The sequence below is a fragment of the Lytechinus pictus genome, chromosome 18 (genome assembly GCF_037042905.1).
Source record: "Lytechinus pictus isolate F3 Inbred chromosome 18, Lp3.0, whole genome shotgun sequence".
Lineage (NCBI taxonomy): Eukaryota > Metazoa > Echinodermata > Echinoidea > Temnopleuroida > Toxopneustidae > Lytechinus > Lytechinus pictus.
This window is the reverse complement of record NC_087262.1, coordinates 22,095,209-22,117,552: the sequence shown is the minus strand read 5'-3', so window position 1 is coordinate 22,117,552 and position 22,344 is coordinate 22,095,209. Positions and strand designations below refer to the sequence as shown.

Sequence of the window (22,344 nt, the reverse complement as noted above, 5' to 3'; positions counted from 1 at the left end):
AACTTTCACCATTCTGTTTAATTTATTTTTCTCCTTCCCAACACAACATTTAATGGCCAAGGCTGGATTCCCCTTTAAGAGTTTTCAAGAAGACATTTTAATGTAATAAAAGCAAGAAACCCGACATTACAATTTACAATGATGACGTAATCAGCTAAGCTAGCTGACTTATGCTCAATATATAGTACAATGGAAGCCTTCAATTTCTTGCCCCAAGGATGGAATCGACCACAACTATAAAACAATTCAAACGTAGTGTAGCTGCACAGAATCTCCAAAGTAAATGTTGATTTTGTTTAATATCAATGTAGATGTGATTTCTATTATTGTATAATGTATTAATGTATCATGGAGACCTCTCCTCTCCGAGCCATCTATTTGTTTTGGTTTTCCGTTACTTTGTTCATCTTTTATCTTGTATATACTGTTTATCCTTTTGATTATTGAATAAATGAATTGAATTGAATACCTCGGCTTCTTCATGTATTCTTACACATTAATCGCTTGGTAAGAATATCGTTTAATATTGATACCAACATGTATTTTGGTTCTCAATCACTGTACAAGAACATGACCACCCCTGACCTCATTTCCTTGCGATAATCAATAAATCTATCATAGTATCTGTTTGTATTTATTTTTATTGGAATTAAATAAAATATTACATTGATCAAGTCAGGGCCCCCTAAAAATCGGAAAGTAAACACAATTTTGGCGTCCAAACTAGATTCCGTTTATCTCCTCACATCAGAACACTTTCAATAAACATCTGTTTCGAACCCCAGCATCAGCATTCAATATAGGGTCCCGTATCATAAAGACTAGTTATAATAACAAATGCACACTTTATATAGCAGATTTACTGGTGCCGGGTAAAAATGGCAGAGATAAAAATGGCAGAGGTAAAAATGGCAGAGGTAAAAATGGCAGAGGTAATAATGGCAAAGGTAAAAATGGCAGAGGTAAAAATGGCAGAAGTAAAAATGGCAGAGGTAAAAATGGCAGAGGTAAAAATGGCAGAGGTAATAATGGCATAGGTAAAAATGGCAGAGGTAATAATGGCAGAGACAAAAATGACAGAGGTAAAGATCAGGACATGCTAGATCAGCAAGGAAAAGATATAGCCTTTCCAGTTAATATCAGTCATAATTATTGACCATGAATGGACTCCTATCGACAAAATGAGTATTATGAACTGATGAGATATTATTTGAATTTTTTTCATCATTTTAGGTCTTTACTTTATCGTTGATATGATTTAACTCAAACATTGTCATGCCAAAATGATTTCAATTAGTGAGTGATGAAATGATTTATCTTGGCCAGTCCGTATAGTAGAACAGCACTTCATCATATACATACCAAACGAATTGTAATGTAAACACCAATATGCGCTACCATTAACACACTGAAATAGACGAGTTCTTTGAACCACTTGCATAACTTGGATAACAGAAAAATAAAACGTTCTGTAATAAAAGTAATTTTTCATATTTCAACATCATAATGGATCCGAATAGATATTGATATGCTACGTATATGGTTTAATGTAAATAATATAATAATAGCATCTCAGAGTAATACATCATTGCAGCTAGTCCAAGTGGATATCAGGTTCCTTAAAAAGTTTCTATGGTAACGGGTACCACATGAATTTTGACATGTGTAGCGAATCAGGGATTTAAATTCATAGGTGTTTCTTAGGTACCATTCTATCGACCTGTTTTGAAGGGGGAAATTCACCCTGACGAATGGTTTACTGTAGAAATAACAGAAAAAATATATTGGTGAAGGTTTGCGGAAAACCCATCAAAGATTAAGAAAGTTATTAGAAGTTTGAGTTTTTGATCTGTAACGTCATATACTAGTAACTACCCCGTATTTTATGCACCAAAATGTCTACTTTTCAATTTTTAATCAGTGGTTCATGATTGCTAAAAAAATCTTTTAGGAGCGGATGTGAAATTATTTGTGTGTTAATATACTTAGGGTACGATTAAAACCATTTTCATTTTTTTTTTAATGAAATTTCATTGATATTTTTTTATTACACCATATATGGGGAAAACTGCTCGCAAATGACGTCCCCATAAAATGTAAAATTTTAGTAGCTTTTTAAATCTTTGATGGATTCCCTAAAACCCTCACCAATATCATTTAAAAAAAACTTTATGTCAGTGTGACTTTACCCTGTAATGAATTAAGTACAATATTTGGGATCCAAAGTGTTCTTCAAATTTGAATATTAGAAGAGCGATTTGACATGAGAAGTTTGTGCATGTAAGTCCAGAAAAAAAAGAAATACCAACTCAAGTGTTATCATTTTTACCTCAGCCATTTTTACCTCTGCCATTATTTCTGCTGCTATTTATTCCTCTGCCATTTTTACCTCTTCCATTTTTACCTCTGCCATTTTTACCTCTGCCCATTTTTACCTTTGCCATTTTTACCTCTGCCATTTTTACCTCTGCCATTTTTACCTTTGCCATTTTTACCTCTGCCATTTTTACCCTTGCCATTTTTACCTCCGCCATTTTTACCTTTGCCATTTTTACCTCTGCCATTTTTACCTCTGCCATTTTTACCGTTGCCATTTTTACCTTTGCCATTTTTACCTCTGCCATTTTTACACCGTGCCGATTTACTATCAGGCAATGAGATTGAAGGATTTCAGTAGCTTTTAAAGGACAAGTCCACCCCAGCAAAAAATTGATTTGAATAAAAAGAGAAAAATCCAAAAAGCATAACACTGAAAATTTCATCAAAATCGGATGTAAAATAAGAAAGTTATGGCATTTTAAAGTTTCGCTTAATTTCACAAAACAGTTATATGCAAATCCTGGCTGGTATGCAAATGAGGAGACTATGACGTCATCCACTCACTATTTCTTTTGTATTTTATTGTATGAAATATGAAATATTCTAATTTTCTCCTCATTGTCAAGTGATACAACGATCATTAATTCCTCCCTGAACACGTGGAATTAGCATTGTTTAATACTATATGATTCAGTCAAGTTGGTCCTTATCGTCAAATCTATAAAAAAAATGAAATATTGCATAATTCAAACAATAAAAAACAAAAGAAATAGTGAGTGATGGACATCATCAACTGACTCACCTAGTTGTGCATAATTTATCACTGTTTTGTGAAAAATAAGCGAAACTTTAAAATGTCATAACTTTCTTATTTTACATCCGATATTGATGAAATTTTCAGCACTATGCTAGTTTGATTTTCTCTATTTTTTCAAGTCAGCATTTTCCTGGGGTGGACTTGACCTTTAACTGTTATTGCATTATAACAAGTTTTATGAAATGCGTCCCAGATTTGTTTCCTGCGTAATTTTGGAATCTGCATCACTGTTTGCGAATACTGCCTCATATTCGTTACAATGAGATTTTTTCATAACGTATTTCTCGAGTACTATATATATTCAAGCACAGTGCAGGTGTGGCCATTCGTGAAGTGTTTATTTTCTTTGATTGTAATCCTTTACGTTGGATATTGAATCATTAAAATAAACTTGAATCTTGAAACTTAAATGGGGCGCTGCACAGCAAATGGTTCTTTTTCAGAAATCACTGATTAGCAAACAAAATTGGATGTCACTCAAAAGGGGATGGGGTACTTTTCAGAAAATTTCAGTTACACTGTAGCCTACATCTGTACATGGGGGGGGGGGGGGCTGGGGTGACTGGCAAGACTACCCTTGTTGGTTCTACATGGCCCTTATCAGGCGCGGATCCATGGGGGGCCGAGGGGGACCTTGAACTTAGGGGGCTCCATGCAATTTCATGTTCGACCGGGGGCGCAACATTGCTCGTATTGCCTGTTTATAGTGAAATTTATTTCCTTCCCAAAAAGGTTAAATTAATGCGGCTGAATTAAAATATCCCGTTTTTACGATAATAGACAAAAATCAATGTGCTCGAGTTTGAAGTTTGTTTGGCGAGATAGGTATCCTGTTCAGGGTCAGAAAAGGGGTTAATATCAAATTCAGCTACGCGCTCGCAATATTTGATTAGTGAGGTGTGTATTCTCTCCATCGATCACACGTACATAAGTCCTTAAAATGTTAGTGTTTTTTAAGTCAATATACATAGGCCGATCCAGGGGGCAAAGTTTTTGCCCCCCCCCCATGGTGGTGCAAAAAAAATGAAAGAAAAAGAAAAAAAAGACGAAGAGAAAAAGGAAAAAATTATACCTTAAAAGAGTCCTTCTTAAGTCAGTATATTAAAAAAATTGAGCTCGCGCTTCGCGCTTGCATCACTGTCTAGTTATGTACGCATCCCGACCTCACAGTTTTTTATGCGAACGAGAAGCACAAGCTGAAAATATTTTATATTCTAATCTAACGAATTAAAATTTTATCATTAAACAAGTTTTCAGCTAGCGCTTCGCGCTCGCATTCATTTATGAAAGGACAAGTCCACCCCCCAAAGAAATGTTGATTCGAATAGATAGAGAAAAATCAAACAAGCATTATGCTGAAAATTTCATCAAAATCGGATGTAAAATAAGAAAATTATGACATTTTAAAATTTTGCTTATTTTTCACAAAACAGTGATATGCACAACTCAGTGACATGCAAATGAGACAGTCGATGATGTCCCTCACTCACTAATTGCTTTGTTTTTTATTGTTAGGATCATACAATATTTCACTTTTACAGATTTTACAATATGGACCAACTTGATTCAACCATTTAGTATTAAACAATGCTAATTGCTCATGTGTAGGGAGGAATTAATCGTTGTTTCACACGACAACGGAGAAAAATTGAATATTTCATATTTCATATACTAAATACAAACAGAAGTAGTGAGTGATGTCATCGGTCTCCTCATTTGCATACCGACGAGGATGTGAATATAACTGGTTTGTGAAATTAAGCGAAACTTTAAAATGTTGTAGGCCTACCTATTATCTTTGTGTATTTTTATATAAGATTCTCAAATTATTCCTTTTCACGTGCCCCCCCCCCATCGGCTGCCCCCCCAAAACAAAACAAAAAAAGTGGAAAAGGAGAATAAAGAGGGAGAAAGGAAGAGAAACGTAATGGGGAAAGAAGAAATTATTGTTTATTATAATGTTATATTATATCATAATTATGTTACATAAGTAGCATTTTTTTCATGACTTTATGAAACAGTTTGCTCAGGGCCTATGTCTTCATTGTTCCAGGTGCTTGCATAGACTGTTTCACGAGATGTATAATCCTGTTGTACTAAAACATCCCGTTTTCAAATCAATATACACCAAATATATTTCCTCGCAATTCGAGTTATTATTGTTTTATGTAGTGACATTTGCTTCCTTTTCATGACTACTTAAAGTGATTGCCCAATTTTAAGGTCTTAATATAAAACATTTCCTGTCCGTGCTAACGTTCGCATTAGTTGATTGGTGAGATGTCTGCTCTTCATGAATTCCTAAAATCAGTCCTTAAAATGTCAATTTTTCTGATCTGAATATCAAAAATTTTCAGCTCGCGCTTCGCGCTCGCATCATTTGGTTAGTGAAATACGTAAGGACTTAGTGAATTCCTACAAACAAGTCTTAGAATGCCCCTCTTTAGGTCTGAATTTCATAATTTTTTAGCTCGCGCTTCGCACTCGCAGTATTTGATTAGTGAGATGCTTATGATAATCATGATTACAATGACTACATAAAGTGTTTCATATGTTTAGATGTAATTCTAACAAAATCAGCAAAGGATGGCACTATCATTAGATGACTATGCTGAGATATTTATACTCTTAATGGACACCTAAAATATAGTCCTTAAAATGTCCCTTTTAGGTCTGAATATCAAAAATTTTCAGCTCGCGCTTCGCGCTCGCATTATTTAATCAGTGAGATACTTATCCGTTTAATGGCATTGCATGTCCTTAAAATTTCTATATTAGGTCAGTATACCTGGCAACTGAGCGTGCTCCCTAAGTGACACCAAATTTGTGGTGGTGCCCCCCCCCCCAATGCCGTGACCCACGGTACGCCACTCGCGATTTGCGCTCGCATTATTTGATATAAATGTATCAACCCATGAATCTTGTTCATGATTACAAACAATATAAAATATCCAGTTTTTCAGGCCTCATGCACTGTCAGCAAATTTCACGCACTCATTAGGCTTATTAGATTAATAAATATGAAATAAAAAAATTATGAATTCATAACTAAATTGTCCCTTTTTCAGAAAAAATATCGACAAGTTTTAGGAAGAGGAATAGAAGATAGGCATCATTTTTATATAATGACAAAATGTCCTTAGGCCTAAAATTTCTCGATCCTAGTTTAAAATAATAATAAAATATCAGCTCGCGCTTCGCGCTAGCATAATTTATTAAGTGCTTTCCACATCCACCTCACAATTCCCCTATACACAGTGCTTTAAATATTGCTTAAATTGACCCATTTCATTATTTTCATATCGGAATTTCAAATATTATTTCCAGCTCGCGATCCGCGCTCGCATTATTGATTTTCATGATGAAAAATGAAATGTATTCAGAATGCCCAGATTCTGTCTAACTCTAAAACACGTGCACGCATGTTTATTGAGATACGCATCTTGATCTTATTCAAAACATGCTAAAATTATCCAGTTTCAGATCAGAATATCAAAAATTTTCTGCTCGCGCTTTGCGCTCGCATTATTAATGTAGGAAGATACCAAAAACTACCCATCATTTTTCATGAGTGACAAAACATGAATCGAGTGTCCCGTTGGGGGTTTGAAATCTAATTTTTTAGGTTGGAATATCAAAAATGTTCAGCTCGTGCTTCGCGCTCACATTATTTAATCGTTGAAATATGTATCGTCTTAATGGCTAACTGCAAAACTTCCTTAACAGGTCCCTTTTCGACCAGGCCAGAACGCACATTGAAAATTTCTGCTCGCGCTTCGCGCTCGTAGTAATTATCTAGTTACATACGCATCGATCTTGTTCAGGTTCACAAACATTGCACAGAATGTTCAATTTTCAGGTCAAAATACATGAAATTTAATTATTTTTTTTTATCTCGCATAGGGCTTATGAGATTATTGCACATTAATGTTGATTATAAAGTAAAGCTAGGAAATGACTGTTAGGACATGGGCGTTTTGCCCCCCCCCCAAAAAAAAAAAAAATAACGACCAAGAAAAAAAAGAGAGAAAAGAAAAGGGATTATGGTGAAATATAATATTATTTTCCAAATATTATGTCAAATATATCGCGCTTCGTGTTATAATTATTTATTTAGGCCTTGTGAGATACCTCAATCTGTTTTTAAGAATAAAATTTCGGAATTTCTTTCACTTCTACCCCCCCATTTTTTTTTTTGGGTGCCCTCTACAATAGTTCATTAAGCCCCCCCCCCCCCCGTGCAACTCTGCTGAATAAATCACAGCTTCGCCACTGATGAGGAGATTGAGTCGATTGCTTCGAGATTGCATTATTCCCAAGAGGTTATCATTGATATTATTGAAGGCTATTCTATACAACTAGTAAAGAAACTACAGCTCCCGTTCACACAATATTTTATTAGGGCCTACTCTGGTGAGAAGTTAAACCAAATTGAGACCCCCAAAAATCGCTCGCGCTTCGCGCTCCCATCGATATAACATTATATATTCATGGATTTTTTTTTTCAAGAACACATTAAAAAAGTGGTCTTTAATTTCCTTTTTTTAATGTGATTATGTAATAAGATAATTCAAAATACATTTAAGGCATTTAAGTTAGCCTGGCCGCGAGGGAGGGGGCGCCATTTTTCGAAAAGTACACATGGGCGCCAAAAATCAGGTCAAATTTGGGCCCCCTCCCCACGAAATCTTGGATCCGCGCCTAGCCCCTATACTCTTGTCCTCGTATGAGGCTATGTACCTTAGACGACTTTGACAGGAGATTCGGTCAAAGTACCTTATTTAATCGTGATTTGTATTATTTGAATTGAGTTGGCATAACGTCAAGATAACAGGAATAATTCTTATCAAATATTTCAATGCAAAGTCTAGCTATTGCGTGGCAGAATGCACTTATCTGAAAAGTTATACCGTAATTAGGAGTAGACATATTTTTTCTTCCAAGGTAAGGAATGTCATTGGATCGTTTTAGTATTATTATCTATACGATCATCAAACTGCTGTATAAGTAATAAGCAAGAATGACACTATCCTACGGAAGGAGAGGGGGGGGGGCATGTAGGCTACGGCATTTCTGTTGCAAATTAAGAGTTGGTTCTAGGGTAGGCAAAAAAAGATGACCATGATGAGTGACGTAATTCATTTCTTAATTGAATAAACGCCCTTTTCACGTCTCTTCCTTATATCAATAAAAAGTACACTGCAAAAACGTCGGTGTTGAATTAACACCAGCCTGGTATGTATATCGGAAAACACCATGCAGAGAGGTGTTGAAACAACACCGGTTTGGCATTTTGGTATTGAAGCAACACCGATTAGTGTTAAACCAATATCGGTTTGATTCTAAACTGTCTGGTGTTGTTTCACCACTTCTCTGGTGTTTTCCGACTGATAGATACCAGGCTCGTATTAAATTAACACCGGTGTTTTGGCAATATGGTCAGTGATAAACAAAACGTTTGAAACTTGAAAATGTTAAAGTAACTTTAATAAAACATCTCAAATAATAACAATAAGGATTGGATTATTCAGCGTTTTTTCCAGAGGATACAAAGCGCTGTTTTTCTACATCATCAACACAAGATCTCCCAATGTTTCTCATGAAAAAAAAAAACCCTTGCTCTTTTAACATAACGGCATGCATGTATATCTTATTGTATTGGAAACTTAGATTTGGTAGCAAGAGAGCTTGTTTAAAGTACTACCAATATAGAAACGCAAACGTTTGCAATATTATCAATTATGATTATTTGATAAAAATGAAAAAGAAATTATAAGAAAGTTTACTTCCGATAAATTTCACCATTAAAATGGATTGGTCAAAATAACCATGTTAGTGAATGTGTCCTACCCCCCCCCCAAAAAAAACTAAATCATTGATTAGAATCTACCAAAATTTTGCTTAATATTTTGAATCTTTTGATCGAACATATACATTCACCAACACCATCGACGTGTGGTAGGTCCATGCCAACACATAGGTTATTTTGACCAATTCTTCTTAAAATTTTGAGGTCATTTATTTTCTCGTTTGCTACCTGCTATTAGAAAATATATACCCACTTATCATGGAATATAATGTACATGTAAAGTGTTTCATTCATGTCACCCTCAGTCAAATAGTTAGAAAAATGAATTATGCATTATGAAATGACCTGCGTTTAGAATCATTGAAAAAATGGTTGAAAAGTATGATTTGAATACAGACATTGCATAACATTCTCTATAACTGGCCCAATGCGTGATACATGCCAACTATTCATTTTGTACTGTCTGTTTGTATAGAAGATAAAAAGCATATAGGAAATAATAAACAATGATAACGAAAAAAAAATCAGATTCCTTCAGAGCAAAACCGCTTGCTATTTGAACAATGAATATTGTTTGATTTGGTTAAAAGGAAGACGGGGTAATTGGGTCCTAGTACGGATCTACAAACAATTTTGTTTTATCAGCCGTTATGAAATGAGTGAAATATCCCTTATATCCTGAAGAACCCCCTCCACAAAAGGACAATAGCATTCGAGAGAGTGGCTTTTGCTCCCAACCTTTACAAGATAAACGGTGAATAAATGACTAAATGCGACAACATTACACTAGCAACAAGAAAATAGGAATGGTTATTTATTAAACCAAATACGCATTATATGAAAAATACCTCAACAACTATATATATATACCACCACCTCTATACGCAACGCAACAATGGTATTTTATTACTCCGATTTTATTTTTTCAAATCGATGGTCAAAAACTTGAAAATCTTGGAAAAAATCCACTTTGTGTAAAAATTATCAAATTGTTGATGCCAGTATGAATATTATTTTTGTAATGTGATTAAAACTTTAGAATGATTTCATATAAATACAAAAAATTGTTTTTAGAATGATTGTGTTTAATGAACTTGAAATTATTTACTCGTATTTCCGTTTTTATCTTCCCGTTTTGCAACATAACCTAACTTTCTGACCTCAGAATACATGTCAACTGATGATTAAATGATTAACATCGTGATGTTCAAGTAGTTAATGATTGGTTAAAACAAATACGATTACAGTACTTCAGAGAAAATTGACCCGACTTAACAAGGTTTCCACGACAAAGGATAGAAGAAGAAATAAGGATTAAATATTAAATGGTGATGTCATGCAGTAAGAGTATGTAAGGGGTGTGTAAGCGGTGCCAATCGGATCATCTTCCATTATCTTTCCTCCTCCCCTCATCACTCCCTCCGTCTTAATCCCGCTTTCCCACCTTCTTCAAATTGACAAAACATCACACCAATTTAGGCTATAGGCCTACTATTAACACGGGGGGGGGGGGGACTTTGAAGTATCAATACTAGTACACGAAACGTATGAAAACAAAATGCATTTACCAAATTTATATTTTAAAAGTGTCTTATTTATTTTTCACTTTTCAGACACATCATGGCTCTGACGTGAAAATTCTATTTGTGAAAACACCACGTTCTGTAATACTGCAATTTCTAATAATATACGCCATATTGCAACTTCACAGGAGAACAAAATGGAATCTTCAAATCTTTTGCATCATTGCATATATTTCAACCACAACTAGATTATAATGAAAGGCACATAATATTCATGCTTAAAATTTGCTAAAAAGAGCATGATTGAGAATCTACCTTTTAGTAAAAAAAAAACCTGTTGAGAGTTTATTTCAAGAATTATCAGTCATTTTCTTCCATGGCAGAGGAGCCAAAATTTGTAAAAAGCATCGGGAGAGATCAAAGGGATAAAACAATATTTTGACTTGAACCCATGACCTCCAATTCATGAGGCGGGTGCTCAACCACTGAGCCACCATACTTATTATGCCCAATCTACCAACCATAAATGTAGGAGACGGGTTATCTACCAGGAGGAAAATATTTCTTCTCTCTAACATTTTTAACACTACGCTGTAAGAACTGAGGTGTTAAAACCATGGTGACCAGAATTGGGCAGTCGAAATACAGGACACTTTGATTTCAGATTGATGGCGTAATGAGCCAAATGTTTTTAGAGGGCAAAATTCTAAAAAGCTGCGAGCGACCGAAGCAACATTCGTGAAAGACAAACATATCATATTTCATCCTCTCTCATTTTGTCCTGCTTTGCATATGAGAAAAAATTGTAATGTTTGAATATTCTCACATAAAAGTGTTCGAAATCTTGAAATACGGGACAAAACAACGTCCCGGACAGGGTCATACAGGAAAGGGGACAAATTGCTGAATTACGGGACTGTCCTTGAAATCTGGGACGTCTGGTCACTAGTCTGCAGGCACAGACCCTCATTGGAACTTTGATCAACAAGTGTGCCTCCACGCAAAGACTAGCACATACAAAACTTGCTGTTCCAATACTGAGCGAGAGAGCCTTCAGTACACAAGGCATGAGTAGGCTGCACATTTAGACCCTTAACTCGAGCGAAGGGTTTGCCCAGCAGACTATCTGGTCACCCTGGTTACAACTGACAGCAGCTGTTGGTCCTGGAAGACCAGACCAAGAGATGTTAAATATACTCTCTAGTGTTTGAACATAACACCAGAGTGTATAAGTAACAGCCAAACGCATTTTAATAATATCCATACCTAGTCTTACATTTCAAAATGTTTCTTAAAATCCTGCAAAAGTTGAACACAGCAACGATTTTCCTTTATTAAAAACAATGTTCAAAATGTACACATTCTGTTAAAACAACTTTTTATTTTATTTTTATTTTTACACAAATTAGCTTCTCACCTATAATATGAGAATTTATGAAAAAATCTTTATAATAGTACTCATGTATTGGAATGTATACTCGTTTGTTCTAAATAAAAATATAGGCTTAAATTTTTATTTTACAATATATATGTAAACTGCGAAATACATCGTGATGAACATGTACAGAGCTTTTAAAAATGAAAATGCTACCATCACATTACTTTAAGGGCATGATTCTGAACACTTTTATACAATGATAATATTTAATATTCATAAAATAAACCATATATATATCATGTGTCACAAGGTAAGGCAAGGGTTCAATATTTGGAAAGTGTATAATGATATGACACAATAACTGTGTGTTTAACATATTGTAATATATTACACCATAATTCCTATTCATTCACAATTGAGGTAGCGTCAATTGGCAAACAAATTACTTCATAATTATAGTACTTCTGATGGAATGGCTGATAATTTATAATAATTTTGTTCATATATCTAGCCAAGAGTACCGGCCCATGTTTTAAATAGCAACCAGAGAGTGCAGGAAGGCTGCGATGAAAAGGCACATAGCATCCTTATTGTGGGATTCCTGCCAAAAGACATGGCAAAGACTTTCAACAAGTTGCAGAACCAGTGTGAACGGGCACAGGTAAAATCTGTGTCACCCGACGAGCGTTTCATGAAAGGACTTGTCAGACATATTATCTGACAACTATCATACAAACAGTGCTCCTCAGCCAATCAAAGTCATGAGGAGTTGTCAGGTCTGACAACTTGTCAGACAAAAATGTTGATGAAACACCCCCTAGGTGACATCCTAGAGGAACTACATTCACTAGGTCACATGCATGAAAGACATTTCTCACTCAAAAGATGTTACATAGTAATTTTTAGGCAACATGATCAAAATGAAAGCGGTATATATATGAGTTTTCTCAAAAGAAATTTTCATTATTTACTGACATATTCATACCAACAGCTTTTTCAATTCACCTGAGATTGTATTCAGACAATCAGAATGTATTAAAGGCACAGCTAACATCTTGGTGTTCCAAGGCCACATCCTAGAAGAACTACATGTAAACATTTGGTTTTTCAGGAATTCACTAATGGGAAAGACATTTTCTCACTCAGATGTGACATGATAGTGACATGATGGTCTTTAGGTGACATTACCAATATGAAAGGGGTATACAGTATATATATTATATATATATCATACCTGTTGAACGTCTGCTTCCGGCGGTTTCACGCCCGAACTTGAGGCGATCTTGAGGCAGACTGAATTTATTGAAACCGCCGGTAGCAGACGTTCAACAGGTATGATTGGGATTATATGCTCTGCTATATATAGCATTGAGCACTTTGCACAATCATCGGCATCTACATATCTAAGGATATGTATATATATATATATGTGTATATATATATATTCGAGATCAAGTGTATGGAGAGGGCCGTAGCAAGGTCAATACCTGTCTTCATCAAGCTTTCGGGCACATGCCCTTCATCAGGATCGTGGGGTCCACACTTCACACTTAACTTTACTATAAACAACACACTATACTTACAGACCCTACGATCCTGATGAAGGGCATGTGCCCGAAAGCTTGATGAAGACAGGTATTGACCTTGCTACGGCCCTCTCCATACACTTGATCTCGAATATAATTATGAAGGAGACCCGTACACGTACATCGCCAAGATTGATCACACATTCACACAAACACTCTTAATATATCAAAATACCAATGTTCATGATCAGTATAAGGCATCATAAGTGTCCAGCTACTAAAAAGAATACATAAATGCATAAAGGCAATACATTTTATGGCAGATTGAATTCCATTCAATTCAATTTGTGGCCTTCTTGGAAAATATCAATAAAACACTTTTAAAAGATTAATGAATATTGGCAAATATCAAAATATTGTGAAAATAATACGAGAAATACATTCACACAATTTTTAAAAGATATATAAAATAAAAATTCTATTCCACCATATGAACATAATGATATATGACATAGTTACAGAAATAAACAAATTCACACTGTAGATTAAAAATAGATTCACTGTCAGCCATTCACATATCATATCATAAATACATGCACATTTGAAAGCAAAAGGTAATTCAAACTTTTGTTTATGATCAGACATTTTTTTTTCAAATGATTTGAAAATAACAAATTTAGGCACTTCTGCACAATTCTGAATATTATCATTCCAGTTTTATGGTAAAGTTTTTCTTATTAGATTGAAAGTATGAATAGTAATGAGCACTCTGCATTATTTTCAATTCCCTAGTCAAAACTAAAAAAATAATGATTATTAATCAAACAGACATAAACCTATTCTTTTGGAACAAATTAAAGTTTTTTTTTTTCAATTTGAAAGATTGAATAGAAATGAGCACTTTAAAATTTTCTCACTCATCCACTCAAGCTCAGCAATCAATGCTTGTTAATCCAACAGCCACAAATATATTTCTTTGGAGTGACATGTAGGAAACATTGTTTTGATGGGGTATGTAGCGTACTTATGTGAGATTGGGGTGATTGCACTTGACCTTGAACAAAGTTTGTTTAATCTAAAAGTTTCCATGGTAACAGTCACTGACTGTCCGACACCTACATGTATGCATGGACCAAGCCATTCAGCAGATTTCAAGTCATCGTTTGTGCCCCGGGGGGGCCACTTAAATTGACGAGTGGATACCATGCGCGACCAAAAAAACACGTAAAAAGGATGTCTTTTTCAAGATAGGGCACGTTACGTACGTAAAATAATAAGGGTGTCAAAAAAACTAAAATAATGAAAAAAGGGTATCTATTTTCGCTAGGAAAGCTACTTGTTTAGGGTCAAATTTGCGAGGGTATAAAAAGTTAAGACTAAAATGTTTTATAAAGGATGTACTTTTTGCCCCAAGAGTCAACACTACGTGTTTAGAGTACGATTTGCGCGAGATGTGGGAGGTGGGGCTGTAATAAACCCAACGATGTAGGTAAAGGTAAAACCGACGACCGTAGTTTCCTGATATTGAATTGAATAATCATAATTAGCTCATAAAAACAAATAAAGCAAACAAACTGAACTTTCTGTCTTGATAATCGCCTTCTGATAAGCACAAAATAATGAAAAGCTTAGTAGATAAATGGACAATAAAATTTGCATCATTATTACAAGACCACAATCTTTAAGCAAAATCGCCATAAAAAATTTGACTTACAAAATAAATCTTTATTTTATCATAAAAAGTATTTTCTCTTGAGTTTTATTACAATTAAATTTGTTATTGCGTAGATTGGAACTTGGACCCTAAACATGGTTATGTGAAGTAAATGTACTGTAAAGATAGTAATGTAACTATTCCAAAGAGAAATGCATTCAAAACAAAGGCACTTAACTGTTACATACTAGTCTACGTGCCATTCACATTGTAACTGTTATGCAGCCCTAACAATTCCCTGCATCAAGTAACTGATTCCCCCCCCCCCCCCGGAGAATAAAAGTGACAATTCTTTAGTCATAACTCTGTTGCATTAATCTTTCAAGTAAACATAATAGCAACTTCACCATTACCGGCAACTATCATTAGGCGGTGCTGCACCAGCCCGAGTTTGCTCAATCCCTAGATTTTAGCCCGATCGGTCCCGATCGGCCCTCTTCAGGATTAATCTCGAGATTCAAGAAACCCCGTCTCCACCAGCGCAAGAAGAGCGATTCCTGCTCGAGCGAGGCATCGATGCACTATGGTCTGACGCCGTGAATAAATAATCCTGAGTGCGTCTGCACCTGCGAATTAGCGGGCTAAGTCTCGAGATTAATCCTGTGAACTAGCGCGATAATTGCGTCTTTATTACAAATAATCTTGAGATTGTTCAGATCGGGATAATTTGCCGGATCAGAAATAGCGCACTAATTTGAAATCTCGGGCTGGTGCAGACGGCCCTATTGTAACATTGCTGAATCAAGATCAAGATTTCTGTAAAGTTAATTGCTTTAGTGACAATTACATACAACAAAAATATTATGTTAATGCAAACGGGCCAAAATATCTTGCAGAATATTAAGGCTATAATTCAATTGCAGACAATAATGATCAAATATCAACAACCCCTGTACGAGTTTCCCCTGTTTAAAGTCTACCCTGTGAATCTAGTCTGTTTTTGTGCCATGAAACCTAACAATATTTTGTTCATCATGTTCCTCAAAAGAATTAGCCGACTCATATGACCTACATCGCCATAGAGTATTTGTTTTATATATCTGGTCCCTACAGGTAGATTAAAAAGGCATCCTGTTTTTCATATTTATGTTTACACCCTGAAAATGAAAGTTCTTCCTTTGTTATATCTCTTTTCATTAGATTTCAAATGAAAGATAAATGCTAGTCAACTGTAATTACAGAAACTTTTGTATTTTTTTATCTTAAGCTAGAAGCTAGAACCATGCTTACACCCTGTAGTATCAGCACCAATACAGTTCTCTAAAGTTAACAAAATATTATAATTTGATTGTATGACAGATTTGCATAGTATTTTTTTCTTATTGCCCAATTTCCCTCTCTTCTTCTTCTCTTTTGTAGTAATTCAACCCATTGGCCTGTATTCTGAACTCGGGTTTAAATTGAACCCTGGTTTAAAGTTGTGGTTTAACTATGGAGAGCCAATTGGGGCACAAACCTCTCTTAGTACATGTTTAATGTATCAACTCTAATGGCACTGAAATTATTCATATCTGTCTCAGAATAATAACTGAAATATTTTCTTCATTATGAAAGCAAAGGGAGACAAAATAGTAAATAAAAAAATATACAATATAAGCAGATTTTTTTAGTTTGTGGCTCCCCAAAATTTTAGCACAGAGTTAGACCATGGTCTAAGTTAAACCTGACTTCAGAATACGGGCCATTGAGTTCCATATTGTAGCCTATCATTCCTGTAATTAAACAAAGGAATAATGCACTTAGTGAAGGCAGTGGGTCACAGATGAATTACCGTGTAGTTGGAATTGAGTTAATATTGCATTCAGTATTTTTAAACTTTCACCATTCAAAGATCCTTACTGGCACTCAATGTAACATCAACCCCAATTGAAGAGCAATCATTTACTCCACGAGTCATGATCTCAAAATTATGCCCATGCTGCCAGATTCAGTGAGATAGAATGTGCATGCAGTGGGCGCACCACACCATGAAATTTCCATCATTGGAAACGTACTTGTGACAACACTGATTGCAATGTACAAACATTAGATGCCTAAGTAAGTCTAAACACCAAGACTGCCATGGGCATGTTTTAAGTCAGATTACCCTCTGGTTTAATTACTCCATGGTCAGACTCAATGGCTCGAATTCACAAAGGTGGTTTTGAAACCCACGGTTTAGTCCATGGTTTATGCAGATTTCCTGTATAAATTACGCTTATTTTACTGTGTTTATTAAAAAATGTCCAATGCTGATGCATGCTTTGTCACAGTGCGCCAAATTGACGCCTGTTACCAGGGTTATCCATGCTATTTCATTCATGATTCCACTATTTTTAATTAATGAGTCCACTCTTCAAACAGTGGACTCATGAATGAAATAGCGTACTTAACCATGGCAACAGGCGTCAATTTGGCGCACTGTGACAAAAGCACTTATCAGCATTGGACATTTTTTTATAAACGTGGTAAAATAAGCATAATTTATACAGGAAATGTGCATTAACCATGGACTAAACCGTGGGTTTTCAAAATCACCTTTGTAAATTCGGGCCAATAACTTTGAGTTGATTTGGAATTGGTTTAACTATTTATCTTAGGTACAAATTAATCTCTCTACTCTCCTTTACGTTTACGTAAAAAGGCATTGTAATAGAAAGATGAGAACAAATAGAGCATACTAACACCGTAGAACATAGAATACACACAGAAACCATGATGGAGGTAGCCTATAGTATTATGAATCAAACCTATCAGGAACTGTGTGATCTGAAGCTCGGTGATGTGGCGCTTCCAGGTCGGAGCACCAGGCAGTGTCTTCTGGGCTGTGTAGCCGTAGTAGTAGTAGAGACAGACGTGGACGAACGAATTGATGGAGAGGCCGAAAGCAATTCCGGCCCAGGGAGAGTAGTGGTAAGCAAAGTCTGTGAGGAGGACCATGCTGGCGTGGTGGTAGACGTGAAGGAAAGAGATCTGACGACGCTTGTGGCGCAGGATCATGAACAACGTATCAAGGAGCTCAATGTTCTTGGTGCACCAGTACATGAAGTAACTGCAAGTTACAAGGCAAATATTCTCCATTAATACCATGGACCTCCTAGAAAAGACCTAATAAAGTCTTGCTTTGATCTAACGATCATCATTACCAGATTATTAAGTTTATCTTGGATGGAGAGGCTTGCGGTAACACAATGTATTAAAGTTAGTCCTGAAAAAGACTGCTGGTTTATCTTTGTGACTCCTGAGAAGAGCAAAGAGCTCTTGTGCTTGAAATGTCGAGAATATCAGTTCTTTTAAGAGCTATAACCGAAAGATAAATGAACAGTCTTTTTCAGGACTAACTTAAATGGTGTTACCGTAAACCTCTCAATCCAGTCTTACCACTATGCAAACCTTCAAAGCTCACATTAAGTTCATCTCAATGAAAACATTCAGCAAGGACATTTCAGCCAGCATATGCTGACCTACATATGGCAAGCCATATTTTACCACTTTATCCTTTTTCTTCATATATCAAGATTTAAATCATTGATATCAGGAAATTGAATAATTGATATAAATAAATCACTTTTCATTGTTAACAAAAGAGCAATTCTTTGTCAAGAAATAGGCTAAATAATAAAATGAACATTGTAATGAAGATCATGAGGTGATAATAAGAATAGGTTTTACATGTGTATAGTGTGGAGCAATTTTAAAATCTTGTTGCTGAATCATTTCAAACATTATGCTACCTGTATTCTAGTACATCATTTCCTTCTTTCCTGAAGATGGATCCGGACTTGACCATTCCAACGATGAATCCCAACAGAGTACAGCCACTGATAAAACTACAAGTATAGTTATACACTACCATGATCTATAAAACAAAAAAAATAAAACATCCGTATTTCTAACTTTGCATGTATGGGTTTCTGCATAAATAAAAGAAACAATGTAAGTTAAGAATTTCATAATATATAAAATTGACAAAAATATCTAGGAAGTATGTGAAGGCATCTTATAAGCCAAACTTCTAATAACAAAAAATAATGGAGTACATGATCATGATGATTACATTTAAAATATTTGTATAAATGTAAGTTCGAGTTCGACAAGTGCCACACTAGATGATCTGATATTTATCTGCATGGATTTACAGGATTTTTTTTACTGATTTTGAAAGTTTTCCTCCATTCCTGAAAGGGAAAAAAAATGATTAAGCCTATTTTGACGCAGGAAGGTGGAAAAAACAAAACAAGGTCATTCATGAACTTGATATAGGACAGTCAAACTGAACTTACTTGTCTGAGAGAGTATGGCTTGGTCATTCTTTGGTAGAGCGGTGAAAGAGCGATGAGGATGAGGTATATGATCATAACAGGGAATGACTGTAGGCCAACAAAGGTATTACCAACCTGGTAGAATCTTTCCGAGAGTATAGCCATCTTCCCTCCTGTTTGAAAAAAATAAGAGCTCATTACCATTAAATGGGTACTTGGCCAGGCTGAAAGTATATTTTATTTTCATAAATCTATAGGCTTGTCTATAGGCCTATATTTGTTGAAATCATATTATTTTTATCAGCATGGAGTTCCCTTTAACTGTATACAAAAGACTGCAGTCTCTGTATAATTTGTTGTTCTGCTGAGCTAATGTCTGGCTCCATATTCATTGGGAATATATTAGTATCAATTCAATTTCCCATAATAAGATGGCTATTTCTGTTTACCCTTTGAATACAAAATATTCAAACAGTAAATGGTATATCTTTGGATTTCAAAAGCATTATATTTTTGAAGCTTTTGATTATATCAGTGCCACAAAAAAAAAAGCCTCGCATATTATTTGATGTTGTTGGCATGCCTTCATATAGTACATGTTGTCATTTATTTGATAATTTGGAATCCACATATTTTTTCTTTAAGTGTAATTTAATGTACACTTTTGTGTACTACAAATGGGAGTGGAAATAAGAAACCAATGAATGTCAGGACTTATGTGAGCCACTGTCAAGTGAATGGTGTTTTCACAATATCTAACTTCTTCCATCATAGCGAATAACATTAGATCTGATTCTGTCAAATCTATCATTATGTTTCCCACGCTTTATGTCAGAATATATCTTATTTTTGCCAGGCTTAGCCTTATAATAGGCTTAACACGACATTAATAAGCATTTACGGCAAGGCTGAATGACATTTAGAGTCTACATACTATCGTCATGGGACATGCCAGTTGGCATAGTTCTGCTGCAAATTATGACTGGACAAAGCCATAATTGTATTCGTCAGCCTTAAAAGGCGCGTGCCTAACGTTAGTTAGGTCTACTTCACGTTCGATCCCCGCATTTCTTATATTACCATATGAAAGTCTATATGTGGGACTGGATTAAAATCATGTTTTCAAAAAATATGTTTAATTTGGATCTTGCAAATCAAATACCAAAACACTAACTAATTTCACATATTTTCCAACAGAGTGGATCAAATATTGACATCTCAGTAATATAAAATGATCTATAAATACAAAATAAATGGCACACTTACCCGTTTCAGCTATTTTTCTTGCAGAAATTTAGTTCTCAACTTCTCGTTTTCTGCTGCAAGCTATTTAGTCTTAGTTTGAAGAATAATTTAGTCATCATCATGATACACGATACACTATCCTTACTTGTTTATTATCACTCATAATAAAGCAAGTTTATAATTAACAAGGTCATAAATGAACCTTATTCCTTACTTAAATTCTAACTGCTTATAACCTTCTTGATTGCATGAAATTAATTAATAAAAAAGTGTCACTGACAATCAACAAAATACGTATGTGAATGCAGACTAATCATTTTGCTACCCTAGATCTCGTGTTCGGTACTTTTTTGTTAGGGTGGGCGTGGCATTTTCGGAGTCGAGTTTTGTTGGATTATTAAACGAGCAAAGGATGAACAAATATATTAACCTAACTAGATTAGAATAGATCAATAGAACTGTCTATTTTGCTATATTTTCCTAGAATTTTAAGTTTGATTTTCTAAATCGTAATTTTATATTCATTGTTTAATTTGTTTCATAAGAAAGTTGTGAGAAAGGGGGAAAAATGTTGCAAACAATTATTTCTGAATGTAGACGAAGGAAATGATTTACGGTATTTTTTTTTCGGTTAAAGACAAATTTGTCCCTTTCAAGTTGTTGTACAGGGGCCGGTGAACGGTTTTGAATGTGTGTGTGTGTGGAGGGGGATGACTGCAGGGCCCTGGAAACTATTTTTTATAACAGGGGGTTCTGATGTGCAGCAATTTTGAGACAATTTCAAGTGCCGCCCTGTTCCCGATATTCATTTTCAATTTGGTAAATTATGTTGATTTAATTTGATAAAACATACAAAGAAAAAATATTTTTTTTATATATACAGGGGCGGATCCAGGATTTTTCGAAAGGGGAAGTTAGCACATTAATTACGTTCACAAAAAAATTTGACAAGCAAAAAAAAAGATCTTCACTTTCAAGGGGGGGGGGGGCACACTTCTGTTTTAACGGCAGTGTATATATTTCCCTGTAATTGGCTTTGTGAACTAAGAAAACTTAGGGCCCATACATGTATATATTGTTTCCATGGTAGTGTGAATGTATTATTTTCCAGGGGGGAGGAGGGCAGGCGGAATGTTTAAAACACTCAGACCCTTTAGGCCTATACAAAAAGGAGGACAAGAGCGTAACGACTAAGCCGAATTGGAGGGATCGTTGCATGTTTTTTATGTAAATAAATCTGGAGCACAGTTTTGGTTTTTCTTTTTAAATTTGCAATAAAATGAGTTTTGAAAGAAGCAAAAATGATCATATAATCCCAGCTAAGTAAACTCCCACTGCGTATATGGCAAAGGAATTAAGTTTGTCTTAATTATGGTCACTTCGGCTGAATGCTCATCATAAAGATTATACTTGATTATATTACCAATCAACCAATTAATCAATCGATCGATCGATCAATCAATCAATCAATCAATCCATTTGTGTTCAAAGCATAGAGATATATTTCTATGGTCTAAAGAGATCCCCCGACTCGACTAGACTGTGAAGACCAATTTCTTTAGCCAGAGTAGTAAATTAAAAAAAAAAAACAAGTGCACATCTAGTTTCCAATAATGCATATAGCATTTCCATTTATTTGAAAGCAGGATAAAAGAGCATTGTAGATTAAATGCCTTGCTCATGGGCATAGGTACCGTGGCCGGGGATCGAACCCCGGACTTTCCATGTATAGCCTTAGACCACTTTCCATGTATAGCCTTAGACCACTCGGC

General features: G+C 35.2%; 1 protein-coding gene across 1 annotated transcript; it reads right to left on the bottom strand.

Moving 5' to 3' along the window:
* Positions 1 to 16,297: 16,297 nt before the first annotated feature.
* LOC129284030 (very long chain fatty acid elongase 5-like) lies at positions 16,298 to 20,665 on the bottom strand. Its single transcript, XM_064113309.1, has 4 exons — positions 20,594 to 20,665; positions 19,349 to 19,500; positions 18,800 to 18,924; positions 16,298 to 18,117 (listed from the first exon to the last, which is right to left on the bottom strand). The coding sequence occupies exons 2-4, from the start codon at positions 19,490 to 19,492 to the stop codon at positions 17,682 to 17,684; spliced, it is 705 nt and encodes a 234-aa protein (XP_063969379.1). The 5' UTR covers positions 19,493 to 19,500; positions 20,594 to 20,665; the 3' UTR covers positions 16,298 to 17,681.
* Between the last annotated feature and the right edge of the window lie 1,679 nt (positions 20,666 to 22,344).

Bases quoted from the DNA above. Each gene is read 5' to 3' on its own strand.
- LOC129284030 (XM_064113309.1), bottom strand. From the start codon at position 19,492: ATGGCTATACTCTCGGAAAGATTCTACCAGGTTGGTAATACCTTTGTT. The intron at 18,925-19,348 runs GTAAGTTCAGTT...TTTGTTTTATAG, and splicing joins AGCCATACTCTCTCAGACAA to ATCATGGTAGTGTATAACTA. The intron at 18,118-18,799 runs GTAGCATAATGT...TGTAACTTGCAG, and splicing joins AATGATGTACTAGAATACAG to TTACTTCATGTACTGGTGCA.